Consider the following 25,012-nt stretch of genomic DNA (forward strand, 5'->3'; position numbering starts at 1 on the left):
CAAAATCATGGGCATTTTCTAGTACAATTGTTGCCCAAACTTCATTTCCTTTGGACCATTTGAACAAATTCTCTATAGTCGTAGCTTGGATGGCTCGATGTTGTTGAGGTAGAAGCCCTTGTAACCTTACTGTCTTACCAGCACATTGAAACTCCACCCATTTCTCAGCCCACTGATAGATCACTAGTCCTCACTGTTCTAACCAGTCCATGTCAAGTATGACATCACAACCTCTCATATCCAATACTCTCATGTCATATTGGAATGTATGGTTAGGCACCCACCATGTGAAACCGGGAACCATGCTGTTACACATAAGAGTATCTCTCATTGCCACTTGAACCTTGAGTGGTTTAATTTCCTGTTGGTGGCAGCCAATCCTGCGAGCAAAGGTTTTGTTCGAGAAACTATGAGAACTGCTGGAGTCCAATAGAATTAACATGACCTAACCCAGCTAAAGGATGAACAAAAACATGTATTCCAATGTCCTTATGGGCATCTGAACTGACCAATAAATCCAACACTTCACCAGAGATAATTTCAGTGATATCACTTCCATGTAAAGCTCTAAGCTGGGAAGTTCATGCGAAGTACCAAGGCTTTTACTGAATCCAGATTTGGTTGGAGTTTTGTGCAACCCAAACTAAATCGTCTCATGCACTAAAGCCAATTGTGCAGTTATGCTAACATTATCTGGAAGATGCATTTCAATATATGCACGAAGATCATCCTTAAGACCCAAAATAAATTGTGTGACAAGAAGGGTCTCACTCAATGAAGGGTCATACATCTTGATATGATACATGAGCTGCTCAAATTGGCGCTTATATTCCTCAACTGTGCCAGATTGGCGAAGGGATAATAATTCCATGAGTTTGTTCGTGTGTGTGTTCACCTCAAACTGAAAGTGTATCTAGGCCCCCAAGTGGGTTTTGGTGATAATAACAAAATAATTAAAGAACTAATAAGTTTTATGAGTCATAGACAGGTGTTAATTCCATCAAGTAAGAAATGTGACGCATTGTGACCCCCCCCCAAATGGATAAAGGAAAGCGACTTGGCTCCTATGTTTTTTAAGTTCTTGTATACTTTATATTTGATTTTAGGATGCCGTACTATAAATGGGGATATGAAATCTATTTTGTTGTACAAAAACAATGCTCAATATTCCAAACAAACACATGAGAGTCATAGCAAGTTAGCCCTAAAACCTTTATTTTAGAAAAGTCCGGAAGGTCCGCACTTTTGCGTGGAGGATCCGCACTTTAGTAATTTCTCGGCTAACTGCGGAGTATCCGCACTTTTCTGCGGAGGTTCCGGACTTGTGCGAAGGGTCCGCACTTTTTCAGAACATAACGGCTAGTTTTTTGAGTGTGGAGTATATATACCTCGCACTCTTCAATGTAACTGCCTCTGACCTTTTCATTCCGACCAGCTTTGAGACAAAAGGCTTCTAGCACATTAAAAGCTCATTTCCACTCCCCTTTTATGATTCTAGTTGAGATCCTTGCTAGGGTTGAGTGGCTTTAAGCAAGAGTGCTAGTAAAGTTCAAAGCCATCATTGAGTACTTGTTTCTTTGTCAAAGCCGGTGATTTCAAATTCATTACTCTTGGTGGTTTGTCTACCTAGACGGCAAGGAGTTGCCCGTCGAGTTCCCAAGTTTGTGGTGAGCCTCGGGAAGTTTATATCACCCTGACAAGTTGAGTAAGAAACCCGAAGCTCGATCTTTGAGGTCGCTTTGGTGAGGATAGGGTTGAAAAGACTCGGTTCTTTGTGAGCACCTCAACGAAGACGTAGGCACTTCTTTGTGGAGTGGCCGAACTCCGGTAAACAAATTCCTGTGTCAGCTTTGTTCTATTTCTAGTATTTGTGTATAATCTTTTGTTTGAATAGAACTCTAGGTTTTATACCCAATCTCTCTTATTGCAAAGTTTGAGCTGCATGTATTTGGTCTTATAAGTTATTATACACCTACTGATGCTTGATAAACCTTAATCTTGTCACTCATCATCCCAGATTTAGCTTCAGTTCATAATCTCAGAAAAGTCCAGAGTATCCGCACTTTTCTCCGGAACCTCCGGACAAGTGCGGAGGTTCCGGACAAAAGTCTGGAAGGTCCGAACTTTTTAATCCGCTGTTTTGAAGTTTGTAGAAAATTTAGATTTCGCCTATTCACCCCCCCTCTAGGCGATATTTTACAAACTCACTAATGACAACTTCACTAAACTGATGCCAACTATGATGTGGGTAGGAAAGTTTATAAGATTGGTACCAATGAGTAGCGTTACCTCAAATGAATATCGACAATTATGACTTTAAAACCCTCAGCAATTTGGTACAAAGCAAAAAAAAAAAAGGCTTGACACTTATCCAACAAAATCCTAGCATCATATCCATCAAATTTGGGGAAATCCAACTTGGGCATCCAAGATTTACGATGTGATGCATCAGTGTGATCTGGAACTAAAATCATAGGAGGTGGGATATGTGGAGGTGGCACCTATGGTGTTGGTGGTGGAAACGACACGTGGGGCTGTTGTTGCGGTGGAGGAAGAGGAGGACTGCCTTTTGGGCGTGATCAGATGATGCCATCACCTGGCTTCGGTGGAATGGCTAACGGTGGTGGCGCTGGTCCGTGCAACGATCGAGCGATGGTGGCATGCTCTTATTGAACTTGGTCGATAGTGAGCATCGACAAGTCCATCTTGGTCTGTAGTCGATCGAGTTAAGACGCTTGGTTCCCAATCTTCACATCCATCTCTGAGAGCTGTTGTTGCAGGGTGTCTTGTGCTTGGAGCTTCTCCATTGCGCGGTCTTCAGAGGACTCCATCGTGGCTATAATAGGGCACACCGTCACGTTTGAGCGTGTCGGAGCCATGGTGGATTCTCCTCTAACCTGACTGGATTAGTTAGGATTTACAGCGAGCCATCCGAGAACAATCGCAAATCATCAGGGAATTACCGATCAAGGTCGAGACGTAGCGAGAATCGGAGCCGCATATCGCCAAAATCTGATACCAATTGCAGTGGTCTGCCGTCGGTTGATCGTTGATGAGGGAGACTACGAGATCATCGAGCGCAGAGAGGAACAGAGGGAGGAAAAAGACAACAGAGAGGATATGGCAAATATTTTCTTACTTGATCAACCAGTAGATGTCTATTTACATGGCCCCTTTTAAACCTGACACACACACATGGGGAGGACTCCTCAGCCCGGTGAGCGTTCGACTTGGCCCACACATGCTCACAAGGGTTCACAACTCACTACAGGCTGGTCCAATTGGCTCACACACAACTCACACGTTCCTCGTCTGGTCTATAGACATCATCTTTTGCTGATGGCACGCTCCATTTTTCTGAACACCCATGGTAGCCAGGAGCGTCATGACAGGCTGTAGCAACGATGTGGGCAGCGCACACACATATGCATGCCCTCTAGGGCGGCCACCGTTGCCTCCTCGTTAGGAAAGCTATTATGTGGTTTGCTTCCTGAGTGGTCGAGGCTTGGCGTGACAGTGGTCTACTTTGATCTCTCAAGTTTTAAGTTGGAGAGTTTGATTAGGCTAATGGGATGGCAAAGTGAGAAGATAGAATATAGGGTTAGGAATGATAAAATGGTCCGAGTGGAGTAGTTGGGCATGAGGTGGACGCCTCTCATGTAGGATAATTTTTTTGGCATGTTAGCCTCAAAACTAACTATACATACAAACGCCAACTATCATCTATATAAAATACATACTATATGTATAAAAAAATTGCCAAAAATAATATATATTCAGTTTAATACCCTTAATCATGATATCGCCACCCTTTATGGTGCCATCTCGAGCAATTGGATTAAGGTTTGCCCGACCCACCAATTATGACCGTCATGGCGGAGGATCTCCGATTTGCCAGAGCAGGGATAGTTGGATGAAGGTAGGCAACGATGTTGGAGGCGGCGGGCTGCGTCGGTAGCCACAATGGGAAGCGGTAGTGGGCGGCGGCAAGGTTTATGGTAGGCGGCACGCAAGCGGCAGTGCACACCACACACGTGTCACAAGCGGGTTGTTTTCTATCACAACCCCGGCACATTGCCTACTCGGCTCCACGCACGCTGGAAGAACTGTACCCCCTCGCCCGGCGGCGTCTCCCAACGGCCAACAGCACGGCGCCGGTGCCTGGTGCCGATCGCCCCCGGACGCCGGCTCCCGCCTCGTTAGTCGTCGTGTGCCGAGTGCCCCGGCCCAAGCGCCCACCACCCCGGCTCGGATACCGGTTAGCTCGCGAGGCCCGAACAAAATTTTCTGCTCGGCCGGCCCAAACTTGGCCGCGTCCGGCAAAGGCTTCCCGAGCCGTGTAGCCGCGTCTCTCTTGGAGACTTCGACTCCTCTACCGGTCTCCCCCACCTCGGCTCGTGTCTTCCTCCGACGAGAAACAACCGCGGGGCGAAGGACTCCACCACTCCCACGCGGCCGGCGAGGTAACCAGCCTGTTTGCCACTTCCTACTCTCCCCCTCCGCACGCACGCGTTCGGTTTCAGCCTCCCACTCGACGCACGCGCCCAGCCTTCTAAGCCTAGGCTCCCGACGCAGGGCGGAAGTTTCAACGCCGCCGGGGTATCCCTTCCTCTCTCTGCCGGATCCCCCGCCCCACCCGCCGCTCCTCGGTCCGCTTCCGCCGCCGCAGCGCCGCTCCTCGCTGGGTCCAGTGGAGATCCAGTTGGGGCGCGGATTGATCCCTTCTTGTGTTGGTATGTAATCCCAGCTTGCTTGGATGGGTTCCGTTCTTCTAAGAGTTGCGGGTTCGTGTGCTTGCGTGGCTCAGTATGAATCTGATCCGGCCGTCGTTCCATTCACGGTTCGATTAGGTTCTTCAGCACGCAATTTCAATTTACCCAACAAGGTGCGGGTGAGGTATAATTTCCCAAAAAAAAAGTTGTTGTGGTTGCTGCAGACTTTACTCTGCCAGCTGATGACTTGCCAGGTCCTGACGAATTAGGAGTAGAGTCGGACAATCAGTAATTACTTAGTTTGGACTTTGGGTACTTTCTGCCTTGCTGGGCCATGCTAGTTTTGTAATGTATGATAGCAACTGCATGAAGCGTGACATTACAAATGATGAATTCACCCACCCTTGCAGTATAGCACATTTAGGCAATTTGAGAGTAGACCACGGCCTGGGGAACAGTTTATGAGCATGGCACTTCAGATTATGGATGAAATTCTGTGAGATAAAAACTTAGTCAAATGGTTGTTTGTGATTATCTAATTGAAACGTGTTGTGTCACAAGTTTTAGTTACCGTTGACAAAGTATTTGTCATTAGAATTTATTTAGACGCTCACTTCAATCTTCTCAAAAGATAAGGTATCAAAATTTCGTGATTACATCACTTATCAATTTTCGATAAACGTCAATAACCTTCTCTCTTTTGATGCAGATTTCTCTGTACAATGAGCTGGAGAATTCCTCTTTTTGGGTACGTTGGTATCATCGAAACCAAAGTGTTGTCACTTATTCTGTTTATCAGTCCTGGCCTCTCATTTATCTGTCTTATGTAGTTAAACCATTTCTTGTATTTATCCAGCGGTCAGTTTCTTCAGAACCAAATATGTCGGAATAGTTCAAACAAGTTGTCTGCTCACAGCCTCACACTATTTTGTCTAGCAGCACCTGACACCAAGCATGGCACGTAGTCTTTAGTTTTTCTGTGCAACCCTACAGATATTTAGGAAGTTAACAGATTTGCTCTTTTTTGCACCAAAATTTCATATTGTCATGCACGAAGAATTGAGGATAGCATATATGAAATGGCACCACAATTTTTTATGATTTGTTTTGAGCAGTTCTGAAGGATTTGCTTCTCTTGCTTACTGCCTTTGGCTCTGCTGAATGCATGCATATAGCAGTTCTCAGCAGCAGCAAGCTGATCCAAATTTCCAGGACATCCCTACGCAGTCTTGGTACCCTCCCTCAGTGGTAGGTTCGTCTTCACGTCCATCCACACCTGGCTCTTCTAGTGCTAGTCTGCATCAGAGAGCTTCAGATCATCCTCAGCCTTCATCGCGTGGCCAGCCATCTCCAGCTGAGGCTGCAGGGGTAATTGCTCGTCTGAAGGATAAGAGGTTAGCAATTAGCCTTATCTGCTTTCATGCTTGCTTCTAACTTTTTGTATACAAGATTGTGTGGATTTCAAATGCTATCCAATTTTACATTATCTGCCCTGTGTGGTGGATTTCGAATGCTTTGTTACCCTTTGCTCTGAATTACATGCATTCTAGAGTTATCCCCAAACTGGGGACTCAGCAAATGTGTGCTATTCAGAGAAGCGTCGTTTAAGTTTTTAAAGGTTTAGATGAAAGTTTGTATCACTATCGTTTTGTGCCCCTTAATCGGAACATATATTTATTACACCTTTTCTTAACAAGCATAAATCCAATTGAAATTTATATGCATTGCTTTTGGTTGCTATTAGCAACAACTGGACATGTGCTATTTATTTCTTTAGAAATTAGAAAATAATTTGGCCAAAGATTAGTGATCAGAATCGAGTTGTTCTGCTACCTAGCCAGGTAGCTACAAAATGATTCTGTTATATGTCCTGGTCTATGCCATAAGCTAGTTTAAAACTAATATCTGAACACTATAGTAGGACATGGCCCTTACTTCTGCATACGCCATTATAACAAATCTGCACTGCAGATTTGGATGGACATGTGTAAGACTGGAAAATCCTTGAATTCGTTGTACTTAAGGCAATTTGTGTAGAGGCAATTTGTATATGTGAGAATTATTGTTGGTTGGAGTGCAAGTGGATAAACGCTATATAATTTTTGAAGGGCCACTTATGAATGGTTGTGCTATGTGCCTTAATTAAATGTTGACAATGTGTCTGTTTGCACGATATACGATTGATGCATTACTTGATTGGAGTCAAGAACATATTGTATTACCTTTATTAATCACTTTTTTGCAGTATTGATGAGTTACAGAGGTTGTTGAAAGACAAGGAGGCATATAATGTACTCTTTAATTCACTTGATCAAGTGAAAACTCAGAACAATGTAAGCTCTGTTTCACATTCTTATATTTGTGCTGCTGACCTCACCGCAGGATGTGAAATCATTTGTGCATTATAGCCAGCAATTTTAGTGTACTTTTTTGTTTGTTAGTTCCAATAATCGGTGAGGTTGCTAAGAACAAATTACCTGGTTTGTATTGGTTAGTTTATGCTTGACCATAAATAGACAGATACTTTAGTGAGCTCACTAGTTAAGGAAAATAGATGCGAAATCTTACCAGTCAGTTAAAGATGTCACAGTGGTAAACTGCTCTTCCGTACTCCATTTTTTTCTTTGTTATATTTCTTAATACCCTCGTGCACAAAATGATTCTAAAGCTTACCTGTTGTAGATATCGTATGAGCTTAATTGTAATACAGTCTCTTTTTTCTGGGCCTTTACCCATGATAGTGTGGTTCATCCTTTTTATGCGGTATTGAAGAGATTTGTGAATCCATTTTGGTGATTGCTGTTAGTGTAATTTTTGTGTGTAGGTAAATCTTGTTTTGCTGGCAGCTATTGCAGCAACAGTATTCCGATGTGTACCAGTACATTGGTTACTGCAGCAACAGTAGACCGTTTTGCGCTTATATATATTGGGCTGACCCCCTTGGTTGTATGATTTAGATGTTTTCTAAATACATCAAAAGCTGTTAGTAGTGAGAAAACCCTTGTGTCTAGTGTGTGCTTGCGTGTATTCTTCCAACCCACCTCTTACAAGATCAAATCTAACAATGGGTATCAGAGCCAGTGTTAATCAATCCTGGTGATATCGGTTCCTACGAGTGGTGTGGCTTTGAGTCCCTGGCAGCACTTCAACCACCATTGTTCCCCATCGCCGCCGCCATGATAATTGTGACATCGAGACGTTGGTGGATGTGATGTGGTCGTCTAGCGTGTGGTCAAGGAGGTTGGCGGCGCGTCGTACCCGATCCTCACACAGAGCAAATACGTCGACTGGAGCTTGCCCATGAAGGTCATGCTGTAGGCTCGTTGTCTCTGGGACGCAGTGGAGTTTGGCTATGCGGATTTCTAGGAAGACCACATGGCACTGGAGGCCATCCTTCACGTTGTGCCCCAGGAGATGATCGGCACACTCGCTATCATAACGAGCGCCAAGCAGGCTTGAGACGCCATCAAATCGATGCACGTCGGCGACAATCGCATCCGTAAGGCCTCGACACAACAGCTTAGGAAGGAATTCGATGCAATATCGTTCCGTGACGAGGAGATGATCGACGATTTCGTGATGCGTCTCTCCGGCCTCGTCACCAATCTTGTCACGCTTGGAGAAACGATGGAAGAACAGAAGGTGGTAGAAAAATATCAGCAAGTAGTCCCCAAGATATTTTCGCAGATTGCTCTGTCTATTGAGACTCTTCTCGATCTCTCGACGCTCACACTGGAGGAAGTGACTTGGAGGCTAAAGGCGGTGGAGGATCGTCTCGATCCAGAAGAATCCCCTGTTATCGGTGGAAAGCTCCTCCTCACTGAGGGGCAATGGATCGCATGCATGAAGGAGCAGAAGCAGGGCGAAGGGTCCTTAGGCAGCGGAAATGCCTGTCGCCGTGCGCGCGCATCGACGAAGAACGGGGGAGGCGGAAGCTCCGATGGCAAGGAGGCCGCACGCGATCTCTTCCATGACAAGTGCCGCAATTGCAGGTGCTATGGCCACTGGGCTAAGGGCTGTTGATTGCCCAAGAAGGAGCAAACTTATTTGGCTCAGGGCCAGGAGGAAGAAGATGAGCCTACGCTCCTGATGGCGTATGTGTGTGCTCTCAGTGATGCACAGGGGCCACCGCCAAGCCACGTCCACCTCGACGAGTCATATGCATAAGTCCACCTTGGTGCTAGCGACGACAGTGACCACCTAGAGGGCTAGTACTTCGACACCGACGCCACCAACCACATGACAGGTCACCACGATGTCTTTGCAAAGCACGATCGAGGTGTGGTGGGCTTCGTCTGTTTCAGAGATGGCTCGATGGTCGACATCCGCGGCTGTGGCATCATCCTGTTCGCCGGGAAGAAGGTAGAGCACAAGACGCTCTCCGGCGTCTAGTTCATCCCACGGCTGATGAACATCAGCGTGGGCCAGCTAAATGAGGGTGGGTCCAAGGTGCTGATCGAGTACGACATCTTGCAGATTTGGGACCGCCAGCGCCGCCTCCTCGCCAAAGTTTGTTGCAAGCGTAACCGGCTGTACATCCTGCACCTCGATGTTACCCATCCCATCTGTCTCGTGGCGCGCCACGACGAGAACGCTTGGCGGTGGCACGCGCACTACGATCACATAAGCTTTGACGCACTCCGGTGGTTGGCGCACCATGAGATGGTACGAGGTCTGCCGCAGCTGGAGCACATTGAGTAGCTGTGCGACACATGCGTCACCACCAAGCACCGTTGAGCTCTGTTCCCGTCACTGGCTGAGTCTTGGGCGAAAGAGCGCATTGACCTTGTCCATGGAGATCTTTGTGGTCCCATCATATCAGAGACACTAGGTGGACGTCGTTTCTTCCTGCTGATGGTGGACGACGCTAGTCGATATATTTGGCTGATGCTCCTGGATGTGAAAAGCGACGCGGCGGTGGCGATCCAGGTGGAGGTGGAGAGCTATCGGAAGCTTTGGATTTGCACCGACAACGGCGATGAATTCATGTCCATAAATTCACGCGCCACTGTGCGGATCACGGCGTCCAACGACACTTCGCGTCGTACAGCCTGCAGTAGAATGACGTGGTGGAGAGGCGCAATCAGTGGATCGTCGCGACGGCGTGCGCACTCCTGAAACAGAGGGGCATGCCGGTGGAGTTTTGGGGAGAGGCGGTGAGCACTGCCGGCTTCCTCCTCAATCGTGCACCGACGAAGAGCCTGGATGGCATGACACCGTTCGAGGCGGAAGCCGGTAGTGAGCTTACGCACCTTCGGTTGTCTAGTGTACGTCAAGGAGAGACGACCGCATCTATGGAAGCTTGATGACAGGAGCACGCCTTGTGTCTTCATCGGCTACGAGCGTGGCACGAAAGCAAACCGCCTCTCTGACCTGAGCACCAAATGCAGCGCGTGTCGCGAAATGTGATCTTCGACGAGGACGCCGGATGGAGTTGAGAGGCGGATGTAGCTGTGAGCGTGGCTCCATCGAGTGACTTCGTTGTGGAATTCATGACGAATCAAGTTCATCTCCCGGTGGTTGGCGGGCCCACCTCAGCCGGAGGAGGAACACCGGCGGTGGAACCACCTGCACCAAGTCCGGCGATGGCCGATGTGTCACCCAGAACGTCGAGCGGCGAATCTACCGGGGAGGCGGATTTCGTCACGCCATCGCCGAATGACAGCGCAAGGCTTGACGCACACCATGGCGACAGCCCAGTATGCTCCTGCATTGTCGACAAGCTGCTTGGTGGCGGGGAGCTCCGGCGGGATACGCCACCCGCGTCTTGGACAACGCCGAGCTGCACCTGGGGAGCGCAGCAGAGCCAAGCTCCTTCGTCGAGGCGGAACGTGACATTGTGTGGCGAGTAGCGATGCTGGAAAAGATGAAGTCTGTCGAGGAGAACATGACATGGACGCTGGTGGAGCTGCCGTGTGGACACCATTCAATCAGGCCCAAATGGGTGTTCAAACTCAAGAAAGACGAAGCTGGGGTTCTGATCAAGCACAAAGCTCGCCTCATTGCCAAGGGCTATGCGCAGCAGCTAGGCATGGACTTCGACGAGGTATTCGCACCTGTTGCCCGTCTGGAGTCCTTGCGCTGCTACTGGTGTTAGCTGCCTAAGAGGAATGGCCGGTCCATCACATGGATGTGAAATCAGCCTTTCTCAACGACGAATTGTAGGAGGAAGTGTATGTTGCACAGCCGCCGAGGTTCGTCGTCGCCGGAGAAGAGCACAAGGTCTTGCGGCCACGGAAAGCGCTCTATGGCTGCGACAAGCACCGCACGTATGGAACTCAAAGCTTGACGACACTTGAGGGCTCTCGGCTTCAAGCAAAGCGTGCACGAACATGCGACGTACCGGCGTAGCCATGGCAATATGCTGTTGCTCCTTGGGATTTACGTGGATGATCTGATCATCACGGGATTGACAAAGGAGGAGATCGATCGATTCAAGGTGGAGATGAAGACTCAATTCAGGATGAGCGATCTCGGTTTGCTCTCCTTCTACCTTGGGATCAAGGTCTAGCAGAGCAGCGGTGGTGGCTCACGTTGTGCCAAGTGCAATACGCCGCTCGAATCCTGGAGATGGCAGGGATGAGATAGCAATCCCGCTCACACCCTGATGGAGGAACGGCTCAAGCTCAGCCGCGAGAGCACATCGGTAGAAGTAGACGTGACAGAGTACATGAGGCTTGTCGGAAGCCTCCGCTACCTCGTCCACACGCGGCCGGATCTTGTCTTCAGCTTCGAGTTCGTGAGCCGCTTCATGGAGCGGCCAACTTAGGGGCATATGATGGCCATGACGAAGATCCTGCACTATGTTGCCGGGACAATCAACTACGACTACCACTACGGGAAAGCAAAGGAGGGATGGCTAGTCAGCTAAAGAGACAACAACCTCGTCGGCGACATTGATACGCGAAAGAGCACTTTTGGCGCTCTATTCTTCTACGGCGACAGCCTGGTGAGTTGGCATTCTCTGAAACAGAGGGTGGTGGCCCCATCGTCCTATGAAGTAGAGTATGTCGCCGCCACCACTGCAGGTACCAAGGTGTGTGTGGCTGGCTCCATTGCTCGGCGACTTCAAGGGGAAACCTGCTGACACCGTCGAGCTCAAGAGTGACAATCAATTAGCTCTAGCACTGAGCAAAAACCCCGTGTTCCATTAGCGCGGCAAGCACATCGATGTGCGCTACCACTTCATCAGGGAGTGCTTGGATAACAAGAATGTCGGTGCAGACTTCATTGGCACTAAGGACCAACTCGCAGATATCTTAACAAAGGAATTAAAGCGAGTTCGATTCCAGGAGCTTAGAGCTAGGATTGGAATTGTCAAAATTAAACTTACGCAAACACACAAGACTTAGTGGGAGTAATATGTTAGTGCAATCCTTGTGTATGTTGGTTACTGTAGCATCAGGAAGTTGGTTTTGTGCCTATATATATTGGGCTGAACCCCTAGTTGTATGATTTAGATGTTTTCTAAATACATCAGAAACTGTTAGCAGTGAGAAAACTCCTATGTCCAGTGTGTGTTCTTCCAACCCACCTCTCGCATGATCGAATCCAACAATTGTTCTGCAGTTATTTATGTTGTGATGTTGACTGCTGTTTGTCTCAATTAGATTGTTTATCTGAATATCACATCTTGCCAAGATGTACCCACATAGGAAATTCCTTAAGAGGTCTGTTGATTCACTCACTTGTGGCTCTTTCTTGATGTCAGGTACGCGATGAGCTTAGAAAGGAGACTTTGCAACTTGCGAGTGAGTTATACATTCTTTGTCTGTAAATATTGGTGTTTCAAAACTGAGTGTATTCTTGGGTTTGCTGAGCCTAAACCAAGTATTATTGGGATCATGAACTGCAGGGGAAAATTTAGAAAAGGAGCAACGGATCCTGGAGCTCAGAAACCAGGTTAACACTGTCAGCAACTATTGTAGTCAGGCTGTTCTTTATTAAAACCAAGCATCAGGGATAATTTAAATTTGGTTGAAATCATAATAGAAAAAAACATGAGAAATTCTCACTATGATGCTTTCCACTATGTTTTTTTTCTTATGTTTTCAGAACTTGACATTTTTTTTGCTAACATTCTGGTTGCATTTATAATTTGTACAGTGCACTATAATAAGAACCACAGAACTGGCGGCTGCTCAAGACAGGTTAACTGATTTGGAAATGCAAAAGGACGAGATCATGAAGTCCTATTCTCCTGCTGCGCTGCTCAACAAGCTCCAAAGTAAGCACGTTAAACAATAGCATCTGCAGTTCATGTCTTCTTGCCAATTGAGTACTTATATCTGAGTTGGTATACCACACTGATATGATCGATCATGCTAGAATTTTGTGAAGCATCTTTTAGTTTTGTTGAACTTAACTAGATTGTTTAAGGGTATTGTACTGGCCAGTGATCAGCTGGGAGCTGGTACTTGCCACCCAGTGGATATATGTCAATACCAGTACTTGCAGAGAGTTATGTTATTTCTCGCATACACTCGTCACTAACATACACATACGTTGCGTTGGTGCTTACACAGGGTCAATGGCGAAGTTGGATGAGGAGTCCGAGGAGCTGCACCAGACGTTCCTAGAGAAAGACATCGACCTGCCTACCTTTGTGCAGAAGTACAAGAAGCTCCGAACTGCCTACCACAAGCAGGCGTTGCTCCATCTCGCCGGGCAGGCATCGCTTCGCTGATATCCGTAGTCACTCGTGTTGCACAAACTATCGTGGCAACTTTGTTGTATACCTATTCATTCTTGTTCTCCGTCGTTATGCATCTGTCTGCTTGGCCCTGTTTTTGAGTGCAGCATATAGTAGGCTTGCCAAACATCAAACGGATATCGCGTGCATAGTTATGTCTTGCATTTGGTGTCCTGGTCGGTATCTGACCAAGTCAAATATACATGCGGTAATCAAACCCATTGCCTTATTTTTGTAAAGCTGTCTTATGCTTGATGGTTCGTGGCCGGGTATACGCCAGTTAAGTGGTACCATAGTCATGGAGACACCGGAACAGATTGAACTCGAAATCTTATAATTTTCTTTTTGAGAAATTACATACATATACACGCACGCAATCCCTGCTGTGGCATCCGTGTACGCTCAAAGTTCGCACACGGTTGGGTGGGACGGTGCCATCCACGCCCCACCATGGCCTCGAATCACCGGTGACACTCAGAAGCCTAAGCCACCCGGGCTGAGAACTGTCCGCTTGAAATCTTATAATTAGTGTCCGATCCGGTGATGTATACAGACAAGAAAAAATCACATGCAAGACAAATCAAGATCGTGTTCAACAAAATTCCTTTGGGATGTGTTTGGTTCTGCATCTATCCGATGGATGCGTAGAATTATAAAAAAAACACTTGTTTAAGTTATTTGTATCTACTTTTATAGTCTGCTCCGGCATTCGTAAATATATGGCTTCGTCCTAACCTGTGAGTGAAGCTCGATTCCGCAGTCTGATTCAGAAGACACAGATAGATACTTGTTGGTGTTATAAAATCATCTTCATATAAGTAAAATTCATTCGTTAATGTAATAAAATCATCTTCATACGAGTAAAGCTCACTTGTCAGTGTTACAAAAATTATCTTCACGTGAGTAACTAATTATAATTTCAACTTTACATCCACTCATTCGGTTTTAGATTTAGTAAAAAAAAAAAACTCAGCTCAATCTATCCAGACAAATATAATCAGTTAAACACTTTTCTTTAAAAAAAATATATAATTTTACTCATCCTATTTATACAATACAAATCTATGAAGCATCCTCAGAGAACCAAACACATCCTTGATTCATGCTCCACACACTAGCAGATGAAATGCATGAGCATGTATGCGCACGCGACGGCAGGGCATGTGGCGAGTTGATTCTGAAACGCGCTATGCATCTGGAATTCCTTTCGGAATAATTTTGTACTACTGTGAGCTGTACTCGATCCACCACCCGGGAAGATTCCCAGGTGTGCTACGCATCTCGACTGCCGAAACCCTCTGGCAGTAATTTGGACATAGCTGAACTTCAATTCTCGTGTGAGAAACTTTCACACACAAAAAAAATCTTGTGCGAGAACAACAAGAGAACAACTCGTACGAGTCGTACCCGTTTGTTCGGTCGCTCGACGATCCCACACACGGGACGACAGAGTTCTTGTCGATTCACGCGACACATTTGGGATGAGATCAAACGGATCCGATCTCCGCATGCACGCACGCAGAAAAAACCCCGCATTATTAGCTGTGGGCTAGAACGATCCAAGCGTTTCCTCGCGACACTGCTCCAGCGGTAGGAGCGAGAAAGGCTGTCCGCATCGCTGGAAATCCAGCGACCCGTGACCTGGCCGCCTTTGGAGCCATAGGGAGGCTGCTGGACCCTGCAGAATTCCATGGAGGAATCGTATTCGTCACCGATGTTACTAGATTCAAATTGCTAGCCTCGATAGCCGCGGCTGTTTTGTTTGGATGGACGAGAAGAGGGGAGGGTTTGGCATGCTCCCGCCGACACTCGCAGGGAGTTGCTTGCGGATCTAAGTCCGTGGTGAACAGTAATTCACGACCGTGAGAACATTACAACAAAATACTGTAGCGATGAGTAATGTAGCAATATCACTGGTCGCAAGCTGCTGCACCGCTACGTATCACTATTATGGCATCAAATTTTATCTGTTCATATGAGTTTCAACATCGTAGGGTGGAGTGGAGTCAGGTACTCCTGTTTCTTAGGTCACGCCCAACAGTTTTATTTTCCTTCAACGTTCTAACAGTTTACCTTCACGACAGGATTCTAAGGTTATTTCTTTCAGGACGGGATTATCTCTCCTTTCACTTCGCGATTCTCCTCGAAGGTAAGCTATTGGAGATGAGAGAAAATAAAGGGAATACAAACGAGGTAAGAAATCGGAAAGAGAACGAAATGAAGAGAATATGGTTAGGGATGATCTTAGCCGGGATTGTTTTGTTTAGTTGGATGAGAACAGGGGAGGATTTGGCATGCTCCGGTCGACACGACACTCACAGGGAGTTGCTTGCGGATTCAAATCCTGAGGTGAACAGTAATTCACGAGACGGGAAACACCGAACTGGCGTCGAACATTATATCAAAAGTAATGCAGCGTCAAACACAGTAGTAATACTATTGTTCATAGTCTACTGTTTCACTATTGTAGTATCTCAAGTCCTATCCGTTCCTCTAAGATCCAATGTCTCACGGTGAAACGAAGTCACGTGGTCCCGTTCCGTTGCTTAGACCTTGTCAATCGTCTTGTGCGCTTCTCTTCATGCGTTTTTTTTTTGGACGTAGTGTTGACTATTTATGTGTCTATTCCAAATGCTCTTTGTGCTCATGCTAGAACAATTAGTTCATAGTTATAGGCTTGTTTTGATGAACTAGGATTAGGCTCGACCTCTTCAAAGATCAGAGGAGGGGAAATTAACTAAGATTCAGGCGAGCTCTACCCTCTTACCTATCCAAAGAAGCTTTTATGGGAAGGGACGACGAACGTGCTCGACCTTATAAACGGGCCGGGAAAGAAAAGAAAAAAGGCCTGGCCTCAATCAAGAACGGGCGTATTGCGCATGCCGAGGCTTGGAAATGCGGCTCGTGAAGCAGAAACCAACAAAAAGCATGCATGGAGGTTGGAGGGCAATGGAGATCAATGCAGGATCGCGCACCCGGCGCATGCAGCAGCTACTTGCTTTGCTGGCGAGGCTGCTTCATCCACCCACGCACATTCTCGATCCATCCATCCAAGCTGCTCATCTATCTGAAGAACATCTTTGATACAAACGTGCAAATAGCTAATAACATACCTTCCATCCCCATTTGAAAGGTTAGAGTTGATTCTACTAGTGAAGGAATTAATTTGCAAGAAAATCTTATGTGATCATGAAATATCGTAAAATAACCTTTTCACTTATGAGATATAAGATCAACTGTAGCTTTTGGATGGGAATCGGATGTCATTCACTGTTTACACATTTGCAACTACTATTTGCTAATTTGCACCCACCACCTAACGAGCCGACCGATACGCATGCATGCATTGTTGGTGACCATTACGGTATTTGTAACTTACTTCGTGTAGTGTCGTGCAGACGGCAGTATGCATGCCGACTCGTGCATGTGGTCCTCGATCAAATCACGTGTGGCCGCGTACATACATACCCGGCCCGGCCGCAGCAGTACCAGCAATTCCGCATCAACGCCATATATCACGCCTCGATCGAACCAGCGAATGCATGCAATCATGCACTGTACAATGATGCTAGCATGGATAAGGTCGTGTATATGGCTGGATGCCATGATCTTTGTCTTTGTTGATCCGTGAAGAAGCTGGCACAGGCCGTCAGACTGTTCGGTTACGGCACGAGTACAGCACTCCTGCCTATCTTTGGACTTCACTTCAGGTCTCGGTGCTTTAATTTGTGAGTAACATATCCATTTGCATCCACCACGGTTATGACAGATGACACATGCCCTGACAAAATAGACCAAACTTGTTCGTGCAAATCCTATTTCCTCGGAAATTCAGAACAGAAAAGTCCATAGAAAATATGCATAAAAGTGAAAAGAATACCTGGAGGATGTTCAAATTTATATATATGAAGAAACTTAAAAAGAACTAAAACAAGCAAAATCCTAGCTAAAACCACAATAATGCAACAGCAAGACCACTCCAAGAACCCTATATAAACCCACCTCACACTCCTCTCTTCCTCGCACTCGCTGACACTCGCCAGCTAGCTCCCTCGCCATGGCGGCCACTACCATCCTTCTCCTCCTGTCCGCCACCGTTGCCTCGGCTGCGGACCTCTCCGTTTACCACAACGTGCACCCGTCGTCCCCGTCCCCGCTCGAGTCCATCATCGCGCTCGCCCGCGACGACGACGCGCGCCTCCTCTTCCTCTCTTCCAAGGCCGCCTCCTCCGGCCTCACATCCGCCCCCGTCGCCTCCGGCCAGACTCCGCCATCGTACGTCGTCCGCGCGGGGCTCGGCACCCCGGTGCAGCAGCTCCTCCTCGCGCTCGACACCAGCGCCGACGCCACCTGGGCGCACTGCGCGCCGTGCGACACGTGCCCCGCCGGCAGCCGCTTCATCCCGGCCAGCTCCTCCTCCTACGCCTCCCTCCCGTGCGCCTCGTCGTGGTGCCCGCTCTTCCAGGGCGAGCCGTGCCCGGCGAATCAGGACGCCTCGGCGCCGCCGCCGACGTGCGCGTTCGCGAAGCCGTTTGCCGACGCCTCCTTCCAGGCGTCACTGGCCAGCGACACGTTGCGGCTAGGCAAGGACGCCATCGCCAACTACACGTTCGGGTGCGTGGGCTCGGTGACCGGGCCGACGTCGAACCTGCCTAAGCAGGGGCTCCTCGGCCTCGGCCGGGGGCCCATGGCGCTGCTGTCCCAGACCGGGGGCAAGTACAACGGCGTCTTCTCCTACTGCCTGCCGAGCTATAAGTCGTACTACTTCTCGGGCTCACTCCGCCTGGGCGCCGCCGGTCAGCCGAGGAGCGCCCGGTACACGCCGCTGCTCAGCAACCCGCACCGGCCGTCGCTGTACTACGTGAACGTGACGGGGCTCAGCGTGGGCCGGGCGTGGGTGACGGTGCCCGCAGGCTCGTTCGCGTTCGACCCCAACACCGGCGCCGGCACGGTGATCGACTCAGGCACGGTGATCACGCGGTGGACGGCGCCCGTGTACGCGGCGCTGCGCGAGGAGTTCCGGCGCCAGGTGGCCGCGCCGAGCGGGTACACGTCGCTGGGAGCGTTCGACACGTGCTTCAACACGGACGAGGTGGCGGCGGGCGGCGCTCCCACGGTGACGGTGCACATGGACGGCGGCGTGGACCTGACGCTGCCGATGGAGAACACACTGATCCACAGCAGCGCGACGCCGCTGGCCTGCCTCGCCATGGCCGAGGCGCCGCAGAACGTGAACGCCGTCGTGAACGTGGTGGCCAACCTGCAACAGCAGAACGTCCGGGTCGTCTTCGACGTCGCCAACTCGCGCGTCGGATTTGCGAGGGAGGCCTGCAACTGAGAACCCGTCTTCTTAGCTTATGCAGCTTTCCAATATTGTGTGCAACAATAAGGGACGTGACACGAAAAAAAAAATGGTCGGTCACGGGTAGCAAGCTAGGGAAATCACTGCCAGATTGTGTATTGCTTTTGTTTTGTTTCGTATGGCTGTTGCAAGAGATTAATTTGGAGGTGATGAAGACTTGAAATCAAGTACGTCGACCCTGTCAGATGCATGTACGACACAAAAGATGGCCAATCTTGGATCCTTGTTTCGTGCAAAAGGATTGCGTTTCACAAGCTGTCGTTTGACCGTATCTGAATGTGTATCATTCCAGTCCAGACTATGTGTGGTGTCTTGTTCTTGTTGTCTGTTCAACTTAGTTTAGCAAGTACTGTAGCAACTAGAAACAATGAAAGATGGTTTGTTTTTCTTCAGTAACAAGTAGAAAGTAGAACAGAGAACAACTGGCAGCAGTGGCAAATGTAAGATGGATTATCCCTAACCATATTCTTTTATTTCGTTTCCTTCCCGATTCCCTTTTCCGTTCCCATTTCTTTTATTTTCTCTCATCTCTAACAGTTTCCCTTCGAGGAGAATCGCGAAGAAAAAGAAGAGATAATCCCGTCCTGAAATGAATGATCCTGAAAATCCCGTCGTGAAGAGAAATCGTTGGAACGCTAAGTTCTCTTCACGACGAGAATCTCATCCGCGAAGGAAAGCTGTTCCCTCAGCCTCCCATCTTCTTCTCCCTTCTTTCTATCCTTCCTATTCATAGAGCGCCAGAGGGTTGGGGGCTCACCCTTGAAGATCCGCCCTTGACTGGCAGTTCGACACCGCCGCCTGCATCAAGGATTTACCAGCCTCGCCGACCCGCTCGCGCAGTGTACAGAGCTCGCATGCATTCCGTGCGGTTCTTCACGCGGAACGGGTGAAACTTGTCCAACGGCGATGACAGCCTGCACAACGTACTTGAGCTTCGACGACATGGCCGGCACGTCCAACACCGTGCAATGCATCAACAGTCTCGTCTCCGCCGTCGTCCTCACGCCGGGGCGACTAGCATTGTCCATCGGGAGCACTCCTTGGGCAGGAGCATTCGCCAAGCTTCTCCTCGCGAGGGAGACGATGACCACCCGGACGAGCAGGTGCGACAGGAGGTTGCCCTGCCCGCGAGCCCTGCCTGAACACTGAACTCTGAATTGTGCCCGAAGAGCGGCAGCAGCGACTGCAAGGATGCCCGGGTTGCCTTGTGGTGGTTTTCGAAGTAACATTCTCTGCTCTGAAGAAACTACAGAGCCTTGAGGCTAGCTAGCATACCATTACCACGGTCTCATACGATGCAGTTCTCCCATATCTGAGCTTACCAATAAATCATGAATCGTTGGATAAAAGCTTGTGAGCAGTATTAGGGGCAATTCAGTAATTGCACGTCTTTGTAGCTGCGATGTGAGTTCTAGGCACGTCAGCAGAATACTCCATGCCAAATATCGATCAAGAACGACAATGTACAAGTTTGAATATGATTTGGTTTGATTTACACGGGTCAATCTATCAGCAACCATTGTCACGAGAAGATGGTAAAATATATTAGATATTCAGTACAGCGATGTAATTGAGATATACAGGTCAACGGAAGGAACTCCCTTTGTGCAAGCCACTGGAACTGCAACAGAGCAGTCACTTCATATTTTGGGGCATTTAAGCTGCATTACGAGGCATACCAGGGTGTAAAACAGATCAGTTTCCCCTAGTGTTGTTCTTGATCCATTCCAGATACTTGGTGTTACCACCAGTTATGGGAAGAGCAATAACTTCAGGAACACTGCATGGACGAGGAACAAGTAAACCCCAGAACAAGAGCAATGTTGATACTTGACGTCGCTATATATACTTTCGATCAACAAACACAGCATCAGTAGTATGAACGGAGCTTACTCATATTCATGGTTGGCTTTGACATGTGTAGTTAAGGCATCTAGAAGCGATTCCCTGGTCTTTATTATGAGCAATTCTTCAGCATCAGTTTGCACCTGAAAAATGGCAGAGTGCATACTTAGTTTGATAAGCAGGGGGAAAAAATGGGATAACGAACAAGTAGAAGTGAAGATCTACTAATTTAATTAGTCTGGACAAATCTTAACAACATACTTTTCCCTCCCACCAGTAAACAGATTCAATGCCTGAAAAGGTAAGGAGGACTTCAGTATATTTCACCACAAGAGAAGACAGATAAGAGAACATACTATTCCAGAACTAAAATGAGAACACAGAGTAAGGTATTCATATTAAGCACTAAAGTGCCAAACAGCAAGGAACATATTATATGCAACCTCTACGCATCATTCTTGTTTATGGGCAATAGGTCTCGCAAATTTTTTTCTAAGTTACACACTCAGTGATTTCAGTTTATGGTTGTTTTGGTTGCCTGAAGCTAAGATGTGTAATGTAATATCTATGTGTGAGTCCAACTGAGTCATTTGTTCAACAACAAAATATGACAAGCTTCAGTAAGTTCTGCCATGAGTTCCTTCAGCTGACGACGCAGTTTTCTCAAGCTCAGCTCATTTACAGTGCTATCTATAGTAGCTGAACCTCACATTGCACTACTTAACAGAGAAACCTAGCAACCGTTCGAAAAGTGGGAAAACTTAGTTGACATACTGATACTGACATTGAGCATGAAAATTAATATTTTGTTGAGAAACATTAAGGGTAGGGAGGCCAAGAGCCCAAGACTCTCCTTGCCCCTAAGGGAGCTACACAATCACTAGACCTTCCCAGTGCTGTTATTATTATTTGAACAGAACAAAACTTCCGTACTATGAAAATAAATAATTGAACTGAGCAATCACATGCATTGCGTTCATAATGTCATCCATAGATGAAGAAACAGAAGCAAGGAGATAATCAAATTCGTACCAGGAACTATATTCACACAAGCTGCAAGTTTCTCGCTGATGATGCTCTGTGACAGCTTCTTGCCTGCAGTAGATGCAAAACACAGTTCTTTAAGACATCTAAAGCAAAAGCCAGAAAGATTGGACAGAAAAATATGCAGCAACACTAACAACAAAAGGTTAAAACCTTAAACGAACAAAAGCTAATCGATTGGATGAAGATCGAATGTTACAAGCTGAAAGGTACTAATCTGGCCGTATTTTCAATGGATAGAATTGCATAAATTGATGAACAAGTACTTAATGTGGTAAAGGAAGCATCAATAGCATAGAAAAAATAGGCGCAAACAACCTGCTTCCCTGTTTGGAACCGTCACATATACAACAATGGAGGGCACAGCAGTGGAAGCGGACTCCATTTGGGCAGAGCTGAGCCTTCTTGCCCTGCAAAATTTGCATCTTGGTGTCACTACATTGTAAGGAAATTCTCCAATGAGGTAGGCATGAGGAGAGTATTCAACTCTAAATGAGCAGCCCCGCATGCAATAAATGTGTGTGCCTTGCCTTGGACACGCTCTGGACTTTTCTATTCAGCCTTTTGGGAGAAGGAGAGCCTTCTAGAGCTGTTGTCCAGACCACGAAAATCAGTCAAGCCTCCAAGAGAGAAGAAAACAGAAAGGGATCAGATTAGAGAGATCTTGCAAGCAAGCAAAGGGATTTCATTTCCAGAGTTGTGAAGCACCAGATCCGCATCCTTGGCTCCACCAGTCTGTTGTTCCACCGCACTGATGAGGTCCTACCAAACCCTAAGCTAGCAGCCCCCAAATCTCGATGTTGCTATCCAAGATGGTGAAATATTGATGTATGTGAGCCTCTAGTGCTATCTAGAGAAGAACTTGTTGTAATCCCACATTCATATAGTGAAAGAGATTTGGCTGGGCTAGGCCCCGTGGTTTTTACTCAGATTTGGGGGGTTTGCACGTTAAAATCTGGTTTGCCTTTGGTTGATGTGGTTGATGCTGCCTATACCTCCATATATGTGTGATGCATATGTTTCCCTCCGTGAATAGGTCACGTTCTTGGGATGACTTCAGATTGTGCTGAAATTATTTATTTGCTTCCGTTGAAACTAGCAAGCCTTGTCCGTGTGGTAATCCCAACATACATGAGCATGAGATACAATGATAGGAATAACGCCCAACACGTTTACCCTCCAAGGTTTGCATCTATATTTTTTAGGGAAAATTGCCCATATACCACTATTTCTAAAGAGCTTTGCAAACATACCACTCCTTTAGTCTATATTTCTATTTTAGCACTACTTAGTGATCATGCTTTACTCCGTCTAGCACCGCACCACTTCAACCTTGCGTGAACAACCCAGATCAGATATGGACTTCTCTCCCCGTTAGTTGGCAAGTCTCTCATCCGGTGTGCACTAGGCGCTCCATCCTCCCCAACTCTGGCGCTCCTACCCATCGTCACCGGCAGCCTGGAATCCCTCTGCACCACGAGTCTTGATCCCGAGCTCCTGCCCCTATGCTAGCGCCACCCTTCATCCACAAATTTCCCTCCTCATTGACCTCCTTTTGCGCCATCCTCGACACGCCCGTGAGCGGACTGCTGCCATTTTCCATCGCCGCCAGCCAAGTTCGCCGCCGTCCAAACCAAACTAGAGAACCCATGTGCAACATCGAGCTCACTTTCTGAGCATGCCATCCGTGGCCACCTGCCACCTCCCATACCATCTAGCGCACCAAGGAAGAACATTTGGATCTAGACAAAGAAAGGAGAAATTTCTACAAAAAGGAAATGAGCAATCCATCCATGCAAGCGATGTTGTCCTCTTCTCATTAGTAAAAGAAGAAATTAAAGGAGGGCCAGGGTGAGGAGTACCAAGAGGATCCAGCGGGAGATGGCTGCTTCGGTCTTGGACTCGCCTTGCCAGATCCCAGCAAAGAAGGTGTGCTCCATTGGTGGCGCGAATTGAGCTGCGATGGCGGCGGCTGGAATCAAGCAGCGACAGCGGCACAAATCGAGCTGTGGTGGCACCGTGAACGAGCGGTGGCGGTGTGAATCCACTGGCAACTCCATCTGTACGGGTTTTGGGCTGCTTGGCGGTCCTGCTTGCTTACTGCCGGCCATGGAGGAGGCTCATCTCAGAGCCTGCTTGCTCGCTAGAGAAAGGGCCGATTCGGTTCACCGGAGAAGAAGGGAGAGAAGCTAAAGGGGTGCCGGAGAGGTGGAAGATGGTACGGGAGACGATGATGTGTTGACGGAGGCGAGGTTTTGATATAGTGGTAGACGGAGAAAAAAGAGGGAACTAACTAGTGCTAATTTAGTAATTTTGGCTCAAAGAGTAGTATGTTTGCAAAACGTTTTGTGAGGAGTGCTATAGAGGCAATTTTCCCTTGCAGTAAGATCATCCCCAACCGATTCCCATCAGGACCCAGAATCCCTTTATGAATTGATTTTCGTTTCCTTTAGCGTTCCAACGATTTCCCTTCACGGTTCCCGTCACGAAGAGATTCCTAAGGTCATTCCGTTCAGGATGTGATTCTCTTTTCTTTTCCTTCACGATCCTTCGAAGGGAAGCTGTTGGAGATGAGAGAAAATAAAGTGAATGGGAACGGGGAGTTGAATCGGGAAGGGAACGAAATGAAGAAAATATGGTTTGGGATGGACTAACTAGGTGCAGATTGTGAGGATTTGTAATATTGATATACCATAGTACGAATTCTTGGAGGATTTTGCCTGCTTCCGACGTGCACTGCTAAAATTGGACTCGTGAATTGTGGCATCAAGAGTGTAGCTTACCGGAAGCTGTTGTTCATGTGGTAGCATAAAAATTAGGGACTAGTCAGTGATTCCAGAAAATGCGCACACCACTCTAAACCACCGCAGCACAAGAGAACAACATTGCGCGGAACCATGAGAATGTGAGTGCCTTCCACGCATCAACCAAACAAGAAACAGAGTTACACTCAAGAGGGAGGGAGGGAGTTATAAGTTACCCGAAGAAGGGGAGGCGGCGGTGGCAGAAGGCGCACCCCGTCATGCAGGCAACGGCACCGGTGCTGAGGAACAGGAGCGTCCCCGCGAGCGGCACACGGCGTCCGTAGAGAACCGCGCGCGGAGCTCCGGCTGGGGCGGCGACGGCGGTCAAGGGCGAGAGAGCTCGGAACGGCGCGGGGATGAGTGGCATCTCCAGCAGCTGGGGCATTGGTATAGCCGCTTCTGTACGCGTCGCCGTCGGAAAAGCGCCTCCCTGCCTTGCGTTGGTGGCTCACGAACACGATTCGTCCCCGCTGCGTTCTTGGGCTCTGTGGGCCTCTCTTGGGCTTCTATTCTGATTCCTTTCGGCCGCGAACGCCGCAACTCGCGGCTTCTT

At 47.8% G+C, this 25,012-nt stretch overlaps 3 protein-coding genes across 8 annotated transcripts; 2 read left to right on the top strand and 1 right to left on the bottom strand.

Annotated features, from left to right (window-relative positions):
* Positions 1–4,304: 4,304 nt before the first annotated feature.
* On the top strand, positions 4,305–13,664 carry LOC133916802 (vacuolar protein-sorting-associated protein 37 homolog 1-like). 6 transcript variants are annotated; one of them, XM_062360649.1, is made up of 9 exons: positions 4,308–4,463; positions 4,576–4,733; positions 5,422–5,460; positions 5,888–6,106; positions 6,958–7,045; positions 12,424–12,463; positions 12,568–12,614; positions 12,819–12,939; positions 13,238–13,664. In XM_062360649.1, the coding sequence occupies exons 3-9, from the start codon at positions 5,435–5,437 to the stop codon at positions 13,396–13,398; spliced, it is 702 nt and encodes a 233-aa protein (XP_062216633.1). In that variant the 5' UTR covers positions 4,308–4,463; positions 4,576–4,733; positions 5,422–5,434; the 3' UTR covers positions 13,399–13,664. The 6 variants fall into 6 exon arrangements, with proteins under 6 accessions (XP_062216634.1, XP_062216636.1, XP_062216633.1 ...); XM_062360650.1 differs by lacking the exon at positions 4,576–4,733 and having other exon boundaries at positions 4,305–4,463; XM_062360652.1 differs by lacking the exon at positions 4,576–4,733 and having other exon boundaries at positions 4,306–4,463; positions 5,891–6,106.
* Positions 13,665–17,398: 3,734 nt separating this feature from the next.
* On the top strand, positions 17,399–18,933 carry LOC133916804 (aspartyl protease 25). Its single transcript, XM_062360654.1, has one exon. The coding sequence runs from the start codon at positions 17,462–17,464 to the stop codon at positions 18,740–18,742; it is 1,281 nt and encodes a 426-aa protein (XP_062216638.1). The 5' UTR covers positions 17,399–17,461; the 3' UTR covers positions 18,743–18,933.
* Positions 18,934–20,273: 1,340 nt separating this feature from the next.
* LOC133916805 (protein CutA 1, chloroplastic-like) lies at positions 20,274–24,941 on the bottom strand. The gene is made up of 6 exons (XM_062360655.1): positions 24,636–24,941; positions 21,974–22,065; positions 21,644–21,706; positions 20,873–20,904; positions 20,660–20,754; positions 20,274–20,546 (listed from the first exon to the last, which is right to left on the bottom strand). The coding sequence occupies exons 1-6, from the start codon at positions 24,842–24,844 to the stop codon at positions 20,462–20,464; spliced, it is 576 nt and encodes a 191-aa protein (XP_062216639.1). The 5' UTR covers positions 24,845–24,941; the 3' UTR covers positions 20,274–20,461.
* Positions 24,942–25,012: the final 71 nt, after the last annotated feature.

Source organism: Phragmites australis, chromosome 4 (assembly GCF_958298935.1).
Source record: "Phragmites australis chromosome 4, lpPhrAust1.1, whole genome shotgun sequence".
In the NCBI taxonomy this organism is placed as follows: domain Eukaryota; kingdom Viridiplantae; phylum Streptophyta; class Magnoliopsida; order Poales; family Poaceae; genus Phragmites; species Phragmites australis.

Coding starts and splice junctions, on each gene's coding strand:
- LOC133916805 (XM_062360655.1), bottom strand. CDS start 24,844: ATGCCCCAGCTGCTGGAGATGCCACTCATCCCCGCGCCGTTCCGAGCT. Junction 21,707..21,973: donor GGTTCCAAACAGGGAAGCAG/GTTGTTTGCGCC, acceptor CATCTACTGCAG/GCAAGAAGCTGTCACAGAGC. Junction 20,755..20,872: donor TTTACTGGTGGGAGGGAAAA/GTATGTTGTTAA, acceptor GCCATTTTTCAG/GTGCAAACTGATGCTGAAGA.
- LOC133916802 (XM_062360650.1), top strand. CDS start 5,435: ATGAGCTGGAGAATTCCTCTTTTTGG. Junction 6,107..6,957: donor GCTCGTCTGAAGGATAAGAG/GTTAGCAATTAG, acceptor ACTTTTTTGCAG/TATTGATGAGTTACAGAGGT. Junction 12,940..13,237: donor GCTGCTCAACAAGCTCCAAA/GTAAGCACGTTA, acceptor GTGCTTACACAG/GGTCAATGGCGAAGTTGGAT.
- LOC133916804 (XM_062360654.1), top strand. CDS start 17,462: ATGGCGGCCACTACCATCCTTCTCCTCCTGTCCGCCACCGTTGCCTCG.